Raw genomic sequence first — 19,056 nt, 5'->3', positions numbered from 1 at the left:
AACCAGAAGGACGTGCCTGTGCTTTCTGCGAGAATCTACTGGTGGGCAGCACCTCACTTGAGTATTTCATCTGAAAGGTGACACCTCCAACCATTACGTGTTATGACATAAGCACCAATCATTCATAAGTAAACGCATTGTGGGTTTATTTATTTAGACTCGGCACATGGGAACATTTGTCTGAAGATATCAGCTGTGTGTGTTGGTGTATGTGTGTGTGTGTGCATTCTACTCAAAGGCAAAAGTGAAACTAATACTGGATTGCTTGACACACTTCCCATCTAGAGATGTCATGCTGCACATTGCAACACCAGCAGCGCAGCACTTAAGTGCCAGACTAAATTACATACTCAAGTGTGTGCAATGGAGCCTGAACCTCTGATGGTCTGTCTCAAGAGTTAGGAGTTCTCATGCATTTCTAAGCAATGTAGACTTTGAGGTAATTTTGCTTTACTAAAGAGGGAAAGAAGTTCAAAAATAGGAAAAGGCAGTTCTCAGCCCATAGTAACACATTCCTTGTGTCTGCCCTTTTTCTCCCACAGAAATGTCCAGATATTTCTTGGACAATGTTAAATTATGTATCAGAATTTCTTTTGCACAGAAAGATCAATTCAGATTCTGAATCTACATTGCATGTGTAAAGACCATTACTCTTTTAATAGCTGATCTATAAAATCAAGATGTAGGGTGGGATTCACCTTTTCGGGGATTAACTCCCCACACCGGCAGGAAAACCAACGCGAGCCACTCCGGTGACAACAGCCCCTCCAGCTATGTGGACGCTAGAGGGGCTGGCGCGGTGCCAGCTGGTGCTGAAGGGACTGCGCAAGTTAGCGCATTTGACGAAGGGTCGGCGTGATCTTATGCATGCGCGGAGCCGCCAGTGTGGTTCAGCGCATGCGCAGACCGGCCGGTGTATTCTGGTGCATTCGCAGGGGGTAGTCTTCTACGCGCCATTGCGGAGCCCTACAGGGGCTGGCGTGGAAGGAAGGAGTGCCCCCATGGCACAAGCCCGCACGCAGATCGGTCCAATCAGGGGCCAGACCACCGTAGGGCTCCCCTTCCCCCAGGATCGGATCCCCCTGCGCCTCCCCGAGGACCACCCCAGCCGACTTACCTGCCGGGTCTCGCCGTGTGGGGTCATGTCTAACCCACACCGGCGGGACTGGCCAAAAACGGACAGCCGCTCGGCCAACCGGGGCCCGGAGAATTGCCGAGGGGGGGGGCACTGCCAACGGCCCCTGACCGGCGTGGCGTGAACCCCCCATCCGAAAGGTGGCATGGGGAAAATGGTAGATGGCATCGGGGCTTCATTCATCTGAAGGCTACATGGAGAACAGTACATGCTGTCCAATGCTAGAAACATTTGTACAATGAAACTCACCAGGAAGTGAGCAGAATTGCCTATCCAGGCCATTCACAGCTCCTCTCCTTTAAGGCAAACAACATTTCTAACGTAATGAAGCTTTGTATCCCTCCTTGTCTTGTGATGGAGTGGGTAACATCCCTGCCTCTGAACCAGAAACGTCAGGTTCCAGTCCAAGCCCAGGACGCGATGGCCAGGCAAGGTGCATTCATAATGCGGTCAAACAGGTTGACCGTGCCAGCCTGCAAATCCTTCCAAACATGCCAATGGGCAGCAGGAGAGAGGCCGAATCAACCCCACACGTGATGTGGAGTGACACCCCTCAAGCCTTCAGCCCCTGGCGACAGGGTAGCGACTTGTTCCGGGAATTACTAGCTATGGTAATATTGCACAACTAGGTGGGGGAAGAGAATTGGAATCTTTGCACCATTTTAGGAAAATCATAAATTGCCCAACCCTTGCCGATTTTAACATTGCTGGGTGTTCTTGTGGTCATTATGTTATCGAACAGGTGGCTGAACACACCTAAGGACCACACGATCAATATCCTATTCCATTGTCTAAAGTTTCATCTTGAGCTAATTTTCTTTCAATGTCATTGTGATCTAAGATAAAATCTGCGATCATAGAGTTAGATTCCATCCTTATCCATACTGGTGGTCTAACCCTAATTGCTACAAGCCTGCACTGTCTGAATTCTGTATTACAATAACATTGTTAATCACATCTATATACTTTCACAATAAGTTGTATCTTTTACATAGAGGGAGGAAGGTGGGGCTTTGTATCATAGGGTCTATTTCCCATTGCCAGCTTTTTTCAGCTGGAAAGAAGCTCTGATAGCTTTGCACTGGCATGTCCTGTAGGCAACCAAGCTACTGGTTCCTCCCAGAATGGTCCTCATTTATTATTCATGGCATGCTCATGGTGGGCAACCCTCAGGGGGTTTGTCAGTTGGATGAGGGTCAATTTGTGATCACTGCTGCCACATTTGAAGGAGGGATATATTTGTGGCTGGCAAAGGTTGCGCAGAGCCAGCGGAAATTGCCAAGCAATGGACCAGCTGCAGGCAAGTGAGCCCCCGAATTGTTTGAGGGATGTGTTGTTTCAGGAAGTAAGGCAAAAGGCCGTGAGTTTGGCATACCCATTAGAGAGTGGTGTCGGCTGTATGTGGGAAAGTAGAGCAAAGTGGGAATGCTGTAACAAGCACCCCGGGTACAGGTGAAGCGAAAGGTGTTTGCCAGCTTTGGAAGATATGCTAATATAAAACTGATGCAGCATTTCCTTACAACCAGACAAGGCAAATCTGTCGCCACTTTCCGGCGCCTGATTGGGGAGGCTGGTACGGGAATTGAACCTTGCTGCTGGCCTGCCTTGGTCGGCTTTCAAAGCCAGCGATTTAGCCCTGTGCTAAACAAAGACAAAATAAATCGGGAAAGGAAGTATGCCAGAAAAGGTTTTAGCAAAGTGAAAGCAGTTTCCTGTGACGTTCCACAGGGCTCAATGTTGGGTACGGTTAAAGTTAGAATTTTAGATATATATTGTATTATACGTATCTGGCACAGTAATGATTTTAAAAGCCTGTGTTAGGGGTGGATGTGACTGCTGCAGTAACGTATATATTTTTAAATCCCGGTTTGAAAGACAGACACTCTTGGCTGCAGAAGAAAATTAAGATGTCATAAAAGTAAGATCATAATTCATTCCAACCATGTTTATTATCTATCTAAATGGGGCTAATGGAAATTTGTTTATTGAAAGAAGGTTCCTTGGGGAATATATGCACTTATTTTGCCTCAGTAAGATGGTCACAACCCATTTAGTGGAATGACGATGGTGTAAATGATGGGAGGAGCCAGGGCTGTACCAGGTCTCTAGCAGGCAGGGGGAGTTAGTTTTTGCCTGAAAGGTGAGCTGAGAAGCAGTTTCTACCGAAGGTAGTCAGAGATTCTGCATTATCTATTAGGATGGTGCCTCTCTCTTCAAGCAGTGTCTTAAAAGATCTCTATTCAAATGTGTGGCAAGTAATCGTGTTTTCTACCTGTATTTAAAAGTGTGTTTTGACCTGTAATGTGTTTTGCTTGATTGGAGATAAAGAAGATAGCAGTTAGGATGTTAAAGTGTTTCAATTTATTGTTAAGCATTGTTGAACTGGTAATTGTAAGCTATTTATTTTATGAAGTTAACCTTACTTTAATGCTGTGTTAACAATAACGTTTGTTACAATAAGCCGTATCCAGCAACCCTGGAATTCACTCCCTAGCAGCACTGTGGGTGCACCTGCACCACATGGACTGCAGCGGTTCAAGAAGGCAGCTCACCACCACTTTCTGAAGGTCAACTAAGGATGGGAAATTAATGTTGCACTAGCTTGCGATGTCCACATCCCATAAATGAATAAAACAAAAAGGTTTTATCATAACTTTTGACTTATTTCATAGTTTACGTTAAACAACCATGTGGCAGTTGAAAGGAGGACTACTGTGGCAATCACATCTGTGACTAACTGTGTCCAGAAGGCATTCTTACAATAAGGCCTAGGTGCATGACACATGGTAGCTCCCTCACACTTTTGCCAGGTTGCAGGATTGGAAACAGGGCATCGTGCTGCTATCCTAACTTCCAGCACCTCAAATCCGCCTTTCGACTCGTAAAGGACGCGTAAAGGAGAAAGCAAGCTTGCATGTGAACATTCATTTGTAATGGCGACCAATGGTCAAGTGGAACTCCAGTTCACAAATACCTCGGTGTTGTGCATGGACTTTGGGGAATTCTGCAATATTTAGGAATTGCAATGCAATCTCCCTCCACTGGGAATGTCTCTGGAACAAAGGTATGCAACATGTTTCTGGGTGACTGTCGGGTCATTATAGCCCCTTACAAAATCCCTGCGAGAAAGTCACAGGCAGTTATGGTTTATTTAGATTGCTGTGTGACTCTCAACATGCTTTAAGTGATGGGCATGGTTTGCCTGGGTTTTCTTCAAAATGTCACATTTCTTTGTCCATTTTTGACTTAGCTGGGGTGGATGCACTCTGCGAGTTGATATTGTCTCCTGAATGAAACAAGAATGAAAGGCCTCATAATCTTCCTGAGCCCTCCCTTTGTACTTTTATATGTGCAGGTGATATAGTACTTGTAAAATGTATTAGTTAACAGTAATATAATTAAACTGACTACAGAATGTACTTGACTACCCAATACCCCTTTCCCAACCCCCCACTTCCAACTCGCCCCACTCACTCACAATCACACACACACGCACACAACACTGCGGGGAAGGGTGGTGGAGAAGGAAGAAAATGATGATAAAATAAAAGGATAAAATATCTCTGACGCACGAGGACGGCTTCCTGTTTAAGACAGGATTCTCCGTTGCCCGACGGCGAAATGGTATTCGGCGATCAGGCGAGGAATCCCCGTTTGCAAACGAATCGGGGCCGGCGCCATTTTTCGGATGCTCCGCCCTCTCCAAATCGACGTCATCAAGGCGCTTGCCACACGCCGTTACGACGACATCAGCGTGTCGCTTTGAGGCTCTCCCCCGATGCTCTGCCCCCGATGGGCCGAGTTCCCGACTGCGCGGGTTGCGTGTGGTCTGAGTTTTCATAAACCTGGCGTGGCGGCTGCGGATTGTGTCCAGCGCTGCCACAGTCAGGCGGGAGTTGTGCTGGCTGCTGACGGGGTGGGGGGGTGGGGGGCTTCAGTGAGGGTTGGGAGGACTGGTGGGAGTGTCCAGCGGGTGGCGAGCGGGAGACTATTTGGCCAGTGGGACCGCCTACGGCCGGGCCATGTTGTATGGTATGCCCGCTGCAGGTCATCGGCATGCGCATGCACGGCCATGGACTTGCCAATTCTCCGGCATTTTATGCTGGGAACGCCGGGAGTTTTACATGGCATGGCTGCTAGCTCCCCACCGGGGGGAGCTTCGGTGTGGGGGCGGCGCTGACTTTTTCATTGTAAAGCTAGACGCTTCCTCCGGACATAGCCTCATAATCGGAGAATCCAGCCCAAAGTCTTTCAGGAGTTCAAGCTTTAATTTTGATGCTTCTTCCTTCTAGGTATGAGATGGTTTCCACTGGCAAAGCTGTCTACTTTCTCTGTAGATTCAAGATAATTTCAAATATATAGTAAAGATGTGCCAGGCACTCGCTGGTTTTAGAACAATAAAGCAGTCCTTTACTTCATTAGTGAGAGAGAGAGAGTCACTTATTCATTCAAAGTACAGTCGCTACTGCACAGCTCTCTCAGGAGCATCATGCAGGAAATAATAATCGCTGACTGTTGATAGCTAGAACACTGTCCCTGGCCAACCCACAGGTTGCCGGCCAGCCAATTGAACTGTCTTCCACCAAAGCTGGTTCTTAAGATGCATTTCGCACTGACGAGTCTATTTTTCCCTCTCCAAAATACAAAACCTGGAACACACTGTCCTGACTACCACGTTGCTACAGCTGAAGTACACTGCTCAAAGGCACATTCCGATTAAGGGTCCACAGATGAAAAATAATGAAATAAAAATAACATTTAAACACAGAATAAATCACATTAGCAAAAAGCTTTACAGTTAATAGTTCTTAAATAAAAAGGAAAAAACCTTAACTTATACCACCTATACCACCTGCCACTATATATATCAATTAAGCAAACCAATAAAATTTCAAGACCACTTACCGATAAAGTTTATAATCAGATTTACGAGCTTTCTCCATGAAGAATCGTTAGAGAGAATCTTTCCAGAGTCAACGGGAGAGTTGACTTGTCAGACAAATCACCATACTATTGCAAACTGCAAAAGTACAGACAGACCCGTCTCCACCATGTAATTACATCATAAGGCCCTTCATTGGTCTCCTCCCACTAAGAAGTACCATTGCATGCTAAGCTAGGACAATACTTCATACATCATCAACACTCCAGGGATCCTCCAAAATCAAAGCAATGTTTCATTAACCATCTCTCTGTCAATAATTACATGGTTAAAACTAATGAGTACCCCAACTTTACGACCCCTTATTCACAGCTTCAGCAGACATACAGCTGTATGTATTTGAACCCAGGGTTTTTAATAACATTAATGTGGCAAATAAAAAGCATAGTGTATAAAAATTTCTGACATTCATCACATAAATGGGTAAATATAGATATGAGCACGAATCTCACGGACTGGCAATGAATGAGATGGTCAGTCAGGGGACGCCAAGGAGGGACTGGACTGAGGGGTTGATTAACCATCTAGAATCTGGCTCCAGGAACCGATTACATATAAATAAAGACATGGAAAATGTTCTCCCTATGCACCAGTGTTACTGAGTCTATAATGTCTTTCATTAGGTAATAGAAGAGATATCTTTAAAGTTACCCGGTCACTTAGGCGCGCGGGCAGCAGAGCTCGCGGCCATAGCTTACATAGTGGACCACCTAGATTCGTTCCCCAGCCCAGCAGGTATACATTCTGATAGTCTATATGTCTGCAACAGTTTGATGGATTTCCTACCCCGTGGAAGACAAGAGGTTTTGTTTCCGCAGACGGGAAACCCCTTCCATCAGCCCCATTGCTCCGCCACATCCTAGAAAAGGCAAAGGATAGGATTTACGGAATAATTAAAGTAAGAAGTCATCATCGGTCATCCCCCCCGGAAATGTGAAAGCCGACGCACTGGCAAAAGCAGATTCCAGGCATGGACATTTTTGGACACCCCCAGCTAGCGCCCCTGTGAGTTCAGTTCAGGTCTTACAGACAAACATTGAGGATCTAGTACAGGCCCAAAGACAGGACAGCAATCTCAGGGAGATTAGTAGAGGAAAGTTAACCCCCCCTTAACCTTACCTTTTAGGACACTACGGGCAATTTAGCATGGCCAATCCACCTAACCCGCACATCTTTGGACTGTGGGAGGAAACCGGAGCACCCGGAGGAAACCCACGCACACACGGGGAGGACGTGCAGACTCCACACAGACAGTGACCCAGCCGGGAATCGAACCTGGGACCCTGGAGCTGTGAAGCATTTATGCTAACCACCATGCTACCGTGCTGCCCAAAGTCATGACAGTCATGGACATGAAGGGATAGACCCCACCACAGCCCACCTGAGACAGCTCTGTTGGTGGCCAGGTTTGAGAGAGGATGTAACACATTACATCGAAAATTGTTTGATTTGTGCACAGAATAACCTGGAGAGGTATTCGAAGAAGGCACAGCTCAGTCACACTCGCCCCGTAAATGGCCCCTGGACTAACCTCCAGATCAATTTTATAGGTCCATTGCCCCCTTGCAGGAATGGATATAAATACGTTTTGGTGATCATTGATCGTTCACTAAATAGATAGAGGCATTCCCATCACGAACTAACACGACCAAAACAACCGCAAAGATCCTGACACACCACATCTTTACTAGATGGGGACTCCCCAGAAGTATTGAGTCGGACCAGGGATCTCATTTTACAGGACGGGTCATGAAGAACGTCCTGACCATATTCGGCATTAAACAAAATTTCCACATTGCGTATCACCCCCAGTCCAGCGGTATAGTGGAACTCATGAATCGGACTCCCTTAGAAAGATGGTCCAGGAAAATAGACAACTTGGGATTCGGTGCTCCCATTCGCACTTATGTTTTTAAGGAATACTGTTTCAGCTTCAACAGGTTTCACCCCACACACACTCATGACCGGACGCCCCATGAAAGGTTCTGAATTCCTTTTAGGACTCAACATAACCAGCCCAGAAGTGACGGCCCTCACACACGAGACAGCAGTAAAGCAATTAGTGGAAAATGTAAGATCGGCTCAGTTAACAGTCGCAGTTAAATTGGGAAAGAAAAAGAAACAGAGCAAGGCTTGTTTCGACAGAACAGTAAATTCCACAGAGTTTTAGGTTGGACAACAGGTAATGTTGTCTGTTTATAATCCCAGCACGTTTTTGGCCCCAAGATTTTCAGGTCCGTACTCAATTGCGGACAAAATCAGCCCTTCAGTATATAAAATAAAGTACCCCAACGGGAAGACTGCCTGGTTCCATATCAACCAGTTAAAGGCATATGGAACACAGTCCAACCACAAACACCATGTCCTGCTAGACATAGCAGAACACCACACCCCGCCCACAAGAGACGCATTTCCACCCTCCCCCTCACAGACCAGCACCTCATCGGACTCGACCTCGACTCCACCCATTGACTTCAGACCACACCCTGAAACGCCCACAAGCTGCCACAGCAGAGACAGCGACTGTGACTTTGACGACAGCCACAGCACGCCTCTCTACTGCCCTGATACAACAGACCCCACACACACCAACTACGACCCCGACTCCAGTGATTTGGAGATCACTTACATTAAAACACCAGACCCACACCCAGACCCGCCGCACAACTATGACGGCCCCGACAACGTTCACACAAATTTGGACACGACCATTTGGCACCGAGACAACTCTTACAGGCTCGTCCGGAATGACGAGAGAGACCCTCAGTCACACAACTCACTCATGGCATGCCTGATCCATACAACGGTATGGGATCCGGGAGAAGAGGATGACTTTAAGTCTGACTCCCGACTCGGCAACCCCTTTGCGACCCTGTTCGCCGAAGACGATGATTGAGGTGTCCAGATGATGTAAAAAGAGGAACCGCTTGAGATAAACGGTGTCCTTTTCTGATGGAACCTGCAGTATGTTTGCTGCATGTTTGTTTGTTTGTGTTTTATTTGTTTTCCAGCAACAGTAGCTCTGCGGCCACACGCACAGTTTGTCCGCCGATACCTACGGGAAATTGCCAGGCTTGCTGGTCAGCTAGGACAGCTGAGAGCTTGCCCGGACCCCATTTCATAAGTGCTCTTCTCTTTGGAGGACAGAAGAGGCAACCCCCACCATGATGACTACATTCTTGTCCTTTCGTTTCAGGTCGCTCAGGCAGTGGAGAAACGACATTGAGGACCCGCCCTGTCTGAGGACCCCCCTCTGGCCAGCTAAGCTCTGGTACAGCATAGCACGCCCTACCCGAGGATTCCACCCAAATCTTACCCATCGCAGCCCAGACGCAACTCATTTGAAAGTCTTATTTCTAAAAAGTTTGGTTTTGATTCCTTTGTTTTAAGTAGCCCTTTGGTTGCCATTCCACATGCTATTTACATCCACGAACATTGGGATGGTAAATTGCAAAGCCTGCGAGACGGCTCGCAGTGGTACAGTATTTGAGTATATGCCTGGTCCTAAATTCGTTTTGAAAATAAATTTAAAAATGAGGGGAGTCACAGGGAGTGACTTGACCATTCATAAAGGGAAAATTGGCACAAGAGGACAGATATGCTATCATTCGAGGTATTAAGCAGAACACTACAAGACACTTTTGGACGTGCGAAGGAGGGACCAAAGCAGGATCAGAGCAAGATCAAAGCACGAAAAGAGAACAGGAAGAGAAGAGAGAAGGAAGATGACAATGTCTACTGTATGTTTCACTGTCATATGTACATTTTTGAGCACGTACGCGAACACCCTTTCCCCTATGACCCCGGCCGTTAATGTTTCCCAGACACAGACCACTCCAAGCCCAGTAAACGGCAACAGTACCCCGACCTGGAGTACCAGATTTCTAACTTGGTACTCCTTGTCATATGTCGTAGAATCGCTTTTGGCACTGGCGATTGTCTGCATCATAGTACAGACTTTTAGGATGAGGAAATGGCGAAAGAGAGCATACCGCTCTCGTACCTCGATGGTATATAGGATGTGATCCCCGATCTTCGGTTTCCATCAGTCCCCCAAACCCCTTGAAATGTAAATAAAGGATTTTCTTTTCGTTGTTGCCATGCCATGTAAATAAAGGAACTTTTTCAATTGATTGTGACACTCTGAGCTCGACTGCCGAGCCAGAGAAATGGAATGTAATACTGCTATTGTTTGTAAGGTTAGGAAGTTAGGATGTTTTAAAATGTTTGAGTGAGTATAGTTTATTTAAGGTGAGTTAGAGGTTCCCGTCGTGATTTTGATAATGCATGTCCCCTATGACATAGCGCCAAATAGAGATGGTAGGTAAAGATTTTCCGCATAGCTGAGGAAAGTGCAGAGGCCATGGAACTCGCTGAGGTCAGGGAACGAAGACACCGTACTTAGGTGATCCTTCACGCTTTCGCGTTAGGATCACAAGGAGAGAGTGTAGCCACCTGGGTTGGCCACTTCCTCACACAAAATGGAAGAACGCAAAGGTTACAGGGAACAATAGACAGTTGCAAAGAGACAAGCAGATTGCAGAATTCCCCGTGTATTCTAGCTGCTAAAGAAACCAGACAGCATTGTAACTAACGAGCTGCGCATATTAAGTGACCGATTCCCGGTGATTCCCAGGCACAATGGACACAACAATTAGAAGAAATCGAAACATTCTATAGAAGCTCAGACATCCCGGCGCCAGTGGAGTCTGAAGCAAAGGCACAAATAAGGTGGAAAGAACCGCCCAGTGATCGAGGAACAGCCCCGTTACAGGGGAAATTCAAATCAATCGATTGGGAAGAGACCCAGTCGATTGCAAATTCATAGAGGGTCCGCCCAGAAGAGCGCAAAGCCCCTGGGACCTATAAAAGTCAGGTCCCAGAACTGATTCTTTCTTCTTGACCAGCCCAGCAGAACATTTTTGCAGCAGAAGACCTTGAGAAGGAGAGGCCTGGTCAGCAGCCACCATCAAGTAAGTGTCATACAACGCACGCTACGAGAGTAGACACTCCTGACCCCTTTAGTCCACACCAACTGGAAGCCTGCGGATCCAGGACAAAGCAAGAGGCCATTGTTCCCTGATCCGGCAGTTCCCTTATTCCAGTTAAGTATTGGCCTGTTAGTGGTAGGAATAGCCTAGTCTTTTAGTGTTATATGCATGAGTAGTAAATAACTGTAATAATAAACATGTCTTGTTTGAACTTACTAACTAGTGTATTGAGTCATTGGTCTGAACTTGAACTTGAATCTTGTGGCGGTATCATAAGGATACCTGGCGACTCTAGAGCTAAGGAATAAAACAGAGCCAATTGAGTGTAAAGCACACTCACCCAGAACGAGCAACAGATCAAATTTTACTTCAAAGTTATTCAAAGAAGTTATAGATAGCTTCGGAATAAAACAATTTAAATCAACTGCGTACCATCCAGAATCGCAGGAAGCATTAGAAAGGTGGCATCAGACATTAAAGACAATGTTGAGGGCGTATTGTCAAGATTTTCCAGAGGATTGGGATGAAGGAATTCCTTTGTATTGTTTGCATTTAGGGATGCACCTAATGAGTCTACCAAATTTTGTCCATTTGAACTAATTTTTGGGCATGAGGTAAGAGGACCACTAAATTGATTAAGAAAAAATTGGTGGGTGAGAAATCGGAAATTACATGTCAAATTTTTGGGAACAATTCAATAGAGCAGGTGAATTGGCTGGACAACATTTGAAAGTTGCACAAAATGTGATGAAACGGGTAGCGGACAAGAAATCCAAAGTTCATAGTTTTGTCAGCGGGGATAATGTTTTAGTGTTGTTACCAGTGATAGGTGAGCCTTTAAAAGCCAGGCTTTGTGGACCGTATCAGATTGAAAGGAAATTAAGTGAGGTGAATTATGTGGTAAAAACACCAGATAGAAGGAAGACTCACCGAGTGTTTCATGTGAATATGCTTAAAAGGTACTTTGAAAGGGAAGGAGAGAAAAAGGAAGTTTTAATGATTCTAACTCAAAGTGACAAACCAAATCCAGTTGACTGTGAATTTGACATACCTCAAATTAAATTGGAAAATGAGGATGTTCTTAAAAATTGGGATGAATTGTTAAGTTACCTTCCAGAGGAAAAACAAACTGACCTGAATGAGTTATTGATATCACATGGGCAAGTTTGTGGAGGTAAATTGGGAAGTACTAAAATGGCTATACATGATGTAGATGTGGGAAATACTGTTCCTATCGAACAACATCCATATACTTAATTCTTTAAAATTGGCACAGGTTAACAGAGAGATTGAGAGTATGCTGAAAAATGGCATAATTGAAGTGGGTTGCAGCCAGTGGCGCTCACCCATAGTGATGGTCCCTAAACCAGATGGTACCCAATGGTTGTGTGTGGACTACGGAAAGGTGAATGCAGTTACAAGAACGGACTCTTATCCTATCCCACGTTTGAAGGATTGCATTGACAAAGTGGGACAATCTGCTTTTATTTCCTACTTCCAGACGTGGAAAGAACATTTAAAACATCGTATGGATTTCTTCGATTGACTTCAGGAGGCGGGTTTGGTGATAAACCTAGCCGAAAGTGAATTTGGAGAAGCCCGAATCATTTTCCTTGAGGAGTTTCCGATACCCTCAAGACGAAGGGAAATAATGCGATTTCTTAGCATGAATGGATTTGATCGAACCTTTGTGCAAAAGTTTTGTGGCGTGATTACTCCACTGATGGACTTGCTAAAGAATCGTCAAAAATCTAAATGGACAGCGGGCTTTCAACAGGCATGTGACTTCCTGAAAGCTGTGATAACCAATGCTCCTGTATTGGAGAACTGCAAGGGACTCTGTGATCAGATTGAACTAAAGTATCTGATTCTAAAGAGAAATGCCAAGGAGTAGAGGAATGGATGGACCGTGAAGAGACTTTATTGTTCAAAGAGACTGTCAATCAAGAAGGTTTTCAGTTGGAGAAAGAAGAAAGAAAAATTGACTATATTATTGTACCTGTTTGCGTGTGTTGTTTTATTTTTTAAAGCAAAAAGTATATTTACTGTGTACATTTCTTAGTGGATGGTGCAATTGATGGTTTAGTTGATGGTTTATTTTATTTTCTTGGGGGGAGGTGTCATGTGAGTACCTTTAAGAAATGGATGTTTAAGCAATGTACCTTTAAGAAATGGAGCAGCTCATATTACTGAAGTGATGTCAGAGAGGGGAGCTGAGCTGAGATCACTTCTGTTTTTTTCTGTTTTTAGTTTCAGTTTGAGAAAGCAGCTGAAAAGTGCCTGGCTGGTTTGCTGTGAACTGTTTTGAAAGGAGAAAGCCAGTTTGGAGGAAAAGAGCTTGGGTGTGTCTGTGTTTTGCAGGGAGCTGGATTTACTGTGATCTCTGCCATGAAAGAATATCTCTGAATCATTTGGGTGATTTAAACTCATAATAGTGATGTCTTTAACCTGATGTGTTTCTGTTTAAAGGTTTCTTTTGGAGGTTTGAAAGAACATTTTGAGGGATTATTTAGTGTTGTATTATTTTCGGGGTTATCTTTGAAGTAAGGGGTGTTAAGGGATCCAATGTCTATTTAAAAAGTTTAGTTGAATTCATGAAATAAACATTGTTTTGTGTTTAAAAACCCACGTGTCCATAATTGTACTAACACACGTGGGGAACAAGCCGTGTGCTTCAAAAACAACAATCCATGAAAGGGAGAGGTTGGTTGAACTCCATGATACATTCTGTGGTTCTGAAACCGATGCTCCCATAACACCCGTACCTCCTTTTCTTGGAGAATGATGTGCAAACCTACAATATCCCTTGAAACAAAGGCTTGTTTTTCTTTGATTTGGAGCAGTGTAGAGATTCACACTCCAGAAAATCAGTGGTACCAGATACCATAGATCGGAGCCAAGGTTTTTCAACAAGTCTTTGGCAAGAGAAAGATTGTTGTATATGAACCAGTTCCATTAAGCTGTATTCTGTGCAGGCAAGTAACAGCGGGATGAATATCCATCTGGCTCTTCAGAGTGGTTACCGGAAAGATGATTAATTTGTGCCCAACCTCTAGAATTTCACAAACAATGTCACAGGAGACGTAAAAGTATGTTAATTATTTGAATATAGTTACAAGCACCAATGTCATAGTGAAATGGTCAGTCAGAGATCTGAGGGAGGGACCTGAGTGTGGGGGTGATCAAATGTCTACTTGGGACCTTAGACAAGCAAGTATTGATAATTTGTGCCCAATGTTTACAATATCCCAACATCATGGGAAATCTACCTATCATCGTCAGTAGCTGAACATGTTTGCAAGCACAAAGCTCACATTCTGACAATGAGACGCCCAGTCGGGACTCCAAGACGGGACTGGACAGTGGGGTTGATTAACCGGCAGAATTCAGGCTCCATGGACCAAATACCTATGAGCAGTGACATGGAGAATTTATGCTTATCGAGACATCACTATCCAACCCTCCTGTGCACCAGCATTATTGAGGCTGGTAATGTCTTTTACAAATTAAAATACACGATACCAAACCACGTTGAGACACATCTTTGACTGTCTTTCGACATTCTATTGAAGCAACTGATTTGCCATTGTTCCTTTTGTTGACACTCTATTCGCAAAATTCAGGATCATCTATCCGACGACATCCACTCCGAGATAGAAATGCCAATCAAGTCAGATCATTTTCCTTCACTGAAACTGGTTGTGCAGCATCAAACGTAGCCAGTTTAAAAATCGACTGTGATGTCTGATCTCATTGTGATGCTCTTTATGAGAGTGAGACTTTCACTGTGTTGTCACCCTTAATTTAACCAGGTCTCTCTCACGTAAATGGAAGAGTTGGACATAAACCCTTGAGCTTCATGTCAGTCTCAATGACAGAATGATCGAGAATGAAAAAGATGTTCCCGTTTGATTCCAGCCCAGTGAACATGGATGGTGGGCAACAGTGATGTGGTTGTTTGCCTCATTCTCCGTGCCTCATTTTTTGGAGAAGGCTGATTCCAATGCTATAATGTCCTTTGAAACAAGGCTTGTTTCCTTCCTTCGGGGTCTGGAGCAGTGCTGAGCTGCAAACTCCACATCATCAGTACCATTGATCAGGATCCACTTCGGCTTGGTGCCAATTGTAGGGGAGGTAATCAGTTGTGTTGGCGGCCTTCGATGGAGCTGAATCAAATTCTTGCTGGGCTCTATGTGTTCTTGCAGCCAAGGTTTTTCAACATGTCTTTGGCAAGTTAAAGGCTGTGGCAGATGAACCAGTAAGTGTACTCTGTACATGCAAGTTTCAGAGGGTAAATATCTCCCTGGAAATTTAGAGTGGTCCTCCGAAAGATGGATAATGTTTGGCGAACCCCGAGAATATCCCAAACAATGCCACAGGAGATCTACAAATGATGTGAATTATCTGAATATAGTCACAAGCACCAACCTCACAGTGAAGTGTTCAGAGACTCCAAGGAGAGACTAGAGAATGGGGTTGGATCACCATCAGAAATCAGGCTCCAGCCACCCAACTGTGCAGCAGTATTACTGGAGTCTGTAATTCCATCACCAATTATAATACAAGTTAACCATGTTGAGATGAACATTTGATTGTCCAAAACCTTCCATTGAATTGACCGTTTGATGCCATTACTATTGTTCGCGCTCCCTTCACAAAATAAACTAATTCAGATCACTTGGTTGACCACGTATACTTGTAGATAACTGAGCTACTGAGTAACGGTCTACGCAGTTTCACTTCTTTCACTGAAGACCATAAGACATAGGAGCAGAATTAAGCCACTTTGCCCACTGCTCCGCCATTCAATCATGGCTGATATTTTCTCATCCCCATTCTCCTGCCTTCTCCCCATAACCCCTGATCCCCTTATTAATCAATGAAGAGAGATACAAACTTAAAACTTTCTCCCTCTATGGCTGCTGCCTGACCAGCTGAGTTTTTCCTGCCCCTTTGGGTCACAATGACAGAATGCACGAGAATGTCAAAGCAGGTTCCCATGTGATTATAACCCGGTAGCCACGGCGAGCAACAAAGGCAATGGGATTGTTTTGCCTTCTCTGTGTCCCCCCCTGGTGACGGGTGTTCCCAATATTTCAATGTCCCTTCAAATATGGAATTCAAAATTCACATCATCTAGTCGATCGCATTCACAAATTTCACATCGTCTAGTCGATCAGCCAGCTGGTCAGATCATTTTCCTTCACTGAAACTGGTTGTAACCCCTCCAATTTACCCAGTTTAAAAACCGATTGTGATGTCTGATCTCATTGTGATGCTGACAGTGAGAGAGTGCGGTTCGCACTGTGATGTCGCACTTCCTTCAACTGGGCCAAACTTCAACGAAAGCGTTGGACACAAACCATTGGGTTTATTGCGGTCTCAATGACAGAATGAGCCAGAATGGTAAAAACAGCTTCCTGTGTGGTTACAGCCCACTGAACATTGGGATTGTGTGGCTAACTCTCTGTCTTTTCTTCTTTGTTAAAAGGATGATTCCAAAGCTACAACGTCCTTTGAAACAAGACTATTTTTCTTTGATTTGGAGCAATGATGCCAGATACCATTGATCAGCATTCACTCAGGCTTGGTCCCAATGGTAGGGGAGGTAATCAGTTCTTTTGGGGGGTCTTAGATGCAGTGGATTAAACTCTTTCTGGGCTCTATTTGATGTTGGAATGTTTGGCATGAGAAAGGCTGTGGTAGATCAACCAGTTATATTGTGTTATATTCTGTGGGGGTGATCAGTATCTGCCTGGATCTTTGGAGCAGTTCAATGAAGATGGATAATTTTTTTGCCCACCTCTGGACTATCACAACCAATGGCATTGGAGATCTACGTATGTTAATTAGCTCAATAGAAGAACAAGCACCAACCTCACAGTCAAGGGGTCAGTCAGGAGGGCCCAAGGTGGGCCAGGAGAATGGGGTTGATACTGCATCAAGCTCCAGCCACCGGACTGTGCAGCAGTATCACTGAGTCTGTAATGTTCTTCACTAATTACAGTACAAGATGACCATGTTTAGATGATTCATTGTCCACAACTTTCCATTGAATTGCCCGGTTGATGCCTTTACTCTTGTTCACACTCCCTTCACAAAATAAACTTATTCAGATCTTCGAGCCGACCACATTCACTCCCAGATAGCTGAGCCAATGCGTAACAGTCTTTGCAGTTTGATTTCTTTCACAGAAACTGTTTGTGCAGCCCCCCTCCCTCAAATCAAATTTATTGTGACGTCTGATCTGATCGTGAAGCTCATTGTGAGAGTGAGGCTCGCTCTGTGATGTCACAGTTTGACTAAGCCAGCTCAGGGCCTCACCTTGATGTAAGTGTTGGACAAATACCCTTTATATGGTTTGATATGGTTTCTCAATGACAGAATGAGTTCGAATATAAAAACAGGTTATATTCCTGTGAACATGGCGGGTGGACAGTAGCGATGGGATTGTTTGCCATCTCAGTGTCTCCATTTTTAGTGATGGGTGATTCCAATGCTTGTGTCCTTTGAAACAGTGAATTGTCTTTTCTTGGGATTGGAATAATGTAGAGACGGACATTCCAGGTCATCATTGGGCCGGATGGCATTGACCAGGATCCGATGTTGGCTTTGAGCCAAAGTTAGGGGAGCCAATAAGAGCTGTTTGGGGTTTTAGATAGCTTTGAATTCATTTCTTTCTGGGCTCTACATGTATTGTTGGAGCTGAGGATTGCCGACAAGTTCTTGCCAAGTGCAAGGTTTTAGGAGATGAATAAGTCCCATTAAGCTCTATTCTGTCCAAGGAGAAATGTCTACCTGGGAAATTGGAGCAGTTCTAGCAAACTGATAATATTTGTCCAGCCCTTACAATATCTCAAATAAACCCATGGGAGATCTACCAATGATTTTAAGCAGTGAAATGGAATGATGAGCACAAACCTTACAGTCTGGCAGTGAGACATTAATTCAGGGACTCCAAGGAGGGACTGGAGAGCAGGGCTAATTAACCATCAAATATCAGGTTCCATGGGACCAAATACCGGTGAGCAATGACAAATGAAATTTACTCTCAGCAAATAAAACTTACCCACTCTACTGTGCAGCTATAATACTGAGACTGCAATGCCCTAACCAAATCACAATGCAAGTTAACCATGTTCAGACAAACCTGTGAATGTCCTCAACCTTCCTTTGAGTCTGCCGGTTGATGATGTTACCATTGATCACACTTCCCTTCCCAAAATGCAGATCGGCTGGTTGACCACATCCACTCGGTTCGTCGGTTAAGTAAGTCATTGCAGCTCAAATTCTTTGACTGAAACTGGTTGTGCAGCCTGCCTGCTTCAATTTATCTAGTTTAAAAATCTATTGTGATGTTTGGTCTCACTGTGATATGCATCGTGAGGTTGACTCTTGCACTGTGATCTCAGCGTTAGCCCCCTCAGTTAATGGACGCCTTGATGAAATTGTGCTTGGTAACAGTACAATAACTTGCCTGCTTGAATACGATAATAGCTTTTTTCACACAATAATGTCTGAGAGGACAGGGAGCACAGGCAATGGGCTGAGATTTGCCTCCCACCATTGATATTAAGTTGTCATCATTCATCAGCCAGCCATTTATCTCCTTGAGCATATCTCAGTGTTCATTTCATTGATTCATAGAATTAACAGTGCAGGAGACCATTCGGCCCATCGAGTCTGCACCAGCTCTTGGAAAGAGCACCCCACCCAACCCCATACCTCCACCGTATCCCCATAACCCAGTAACCCCACCCAACACTCAGGGAAATTTTGGACACTAAGCACAATTTAGCATGGCCTATCCACCTAACCTGCACATCTTTGGAATGCGGGAGGAAACCGGAGCACCCGGAGGAAACCCACACACACACGGGGAGGATGTGCAGACTCTGCACAGACAGCGACCCAAGCCGGGAATCGAACCTGGGACCCTGGAGCTGTGAAGCAATTGTGCTAACCACTATGCTACCATGCTGCCCTGA

At 44.8% G+C, this 19,056-nt stretch overlaps 1 protein-coding gene across 1 annotated transcript in view; it reads right to left on the bottom strand.

Annotated features, from left to right (window-relative positions):
- The window catches only part of LOC119970743, an 81,883-nt gene extending 63,531 nt beyond the window's left edge, over positions 1-18,352 (bottom strand). The window contains exon 1 of the mRNA XM_038805851.1: positions 18,219-18,352. Within this exon, the coding sequence (XP_038661779.1) occupies positions 18,219-18,270 (52 nt within the window). The 5' untranslated portion in view covers positions 18,271-18,352. The remainder of the gene's footprint in view (positions 1-18,218) is intronic.
- Between the last annotated feature and the right edge of the window lie 704 nt (positions 18,353-19,056).

Source organism: Scyliorhinus canicula, chromosome 8 (genome assembly GCF_902713615.1).
Source record: "Scyliorhinus canicula chromosome 8, sScyCan1.1, whole genome shotgun sequence".
NCBI lineage: Eukaryota > Metazoa > Chordata > Chondrichthyes > Carcharhiniformes > Scyliorhinidae > Scyliorhinus > Scyliorhinus canicula.
Note: the sequence above shows the minus strand (reverse complement) of the source record. Positions and strands in the feature narration are given on the sequence as shown.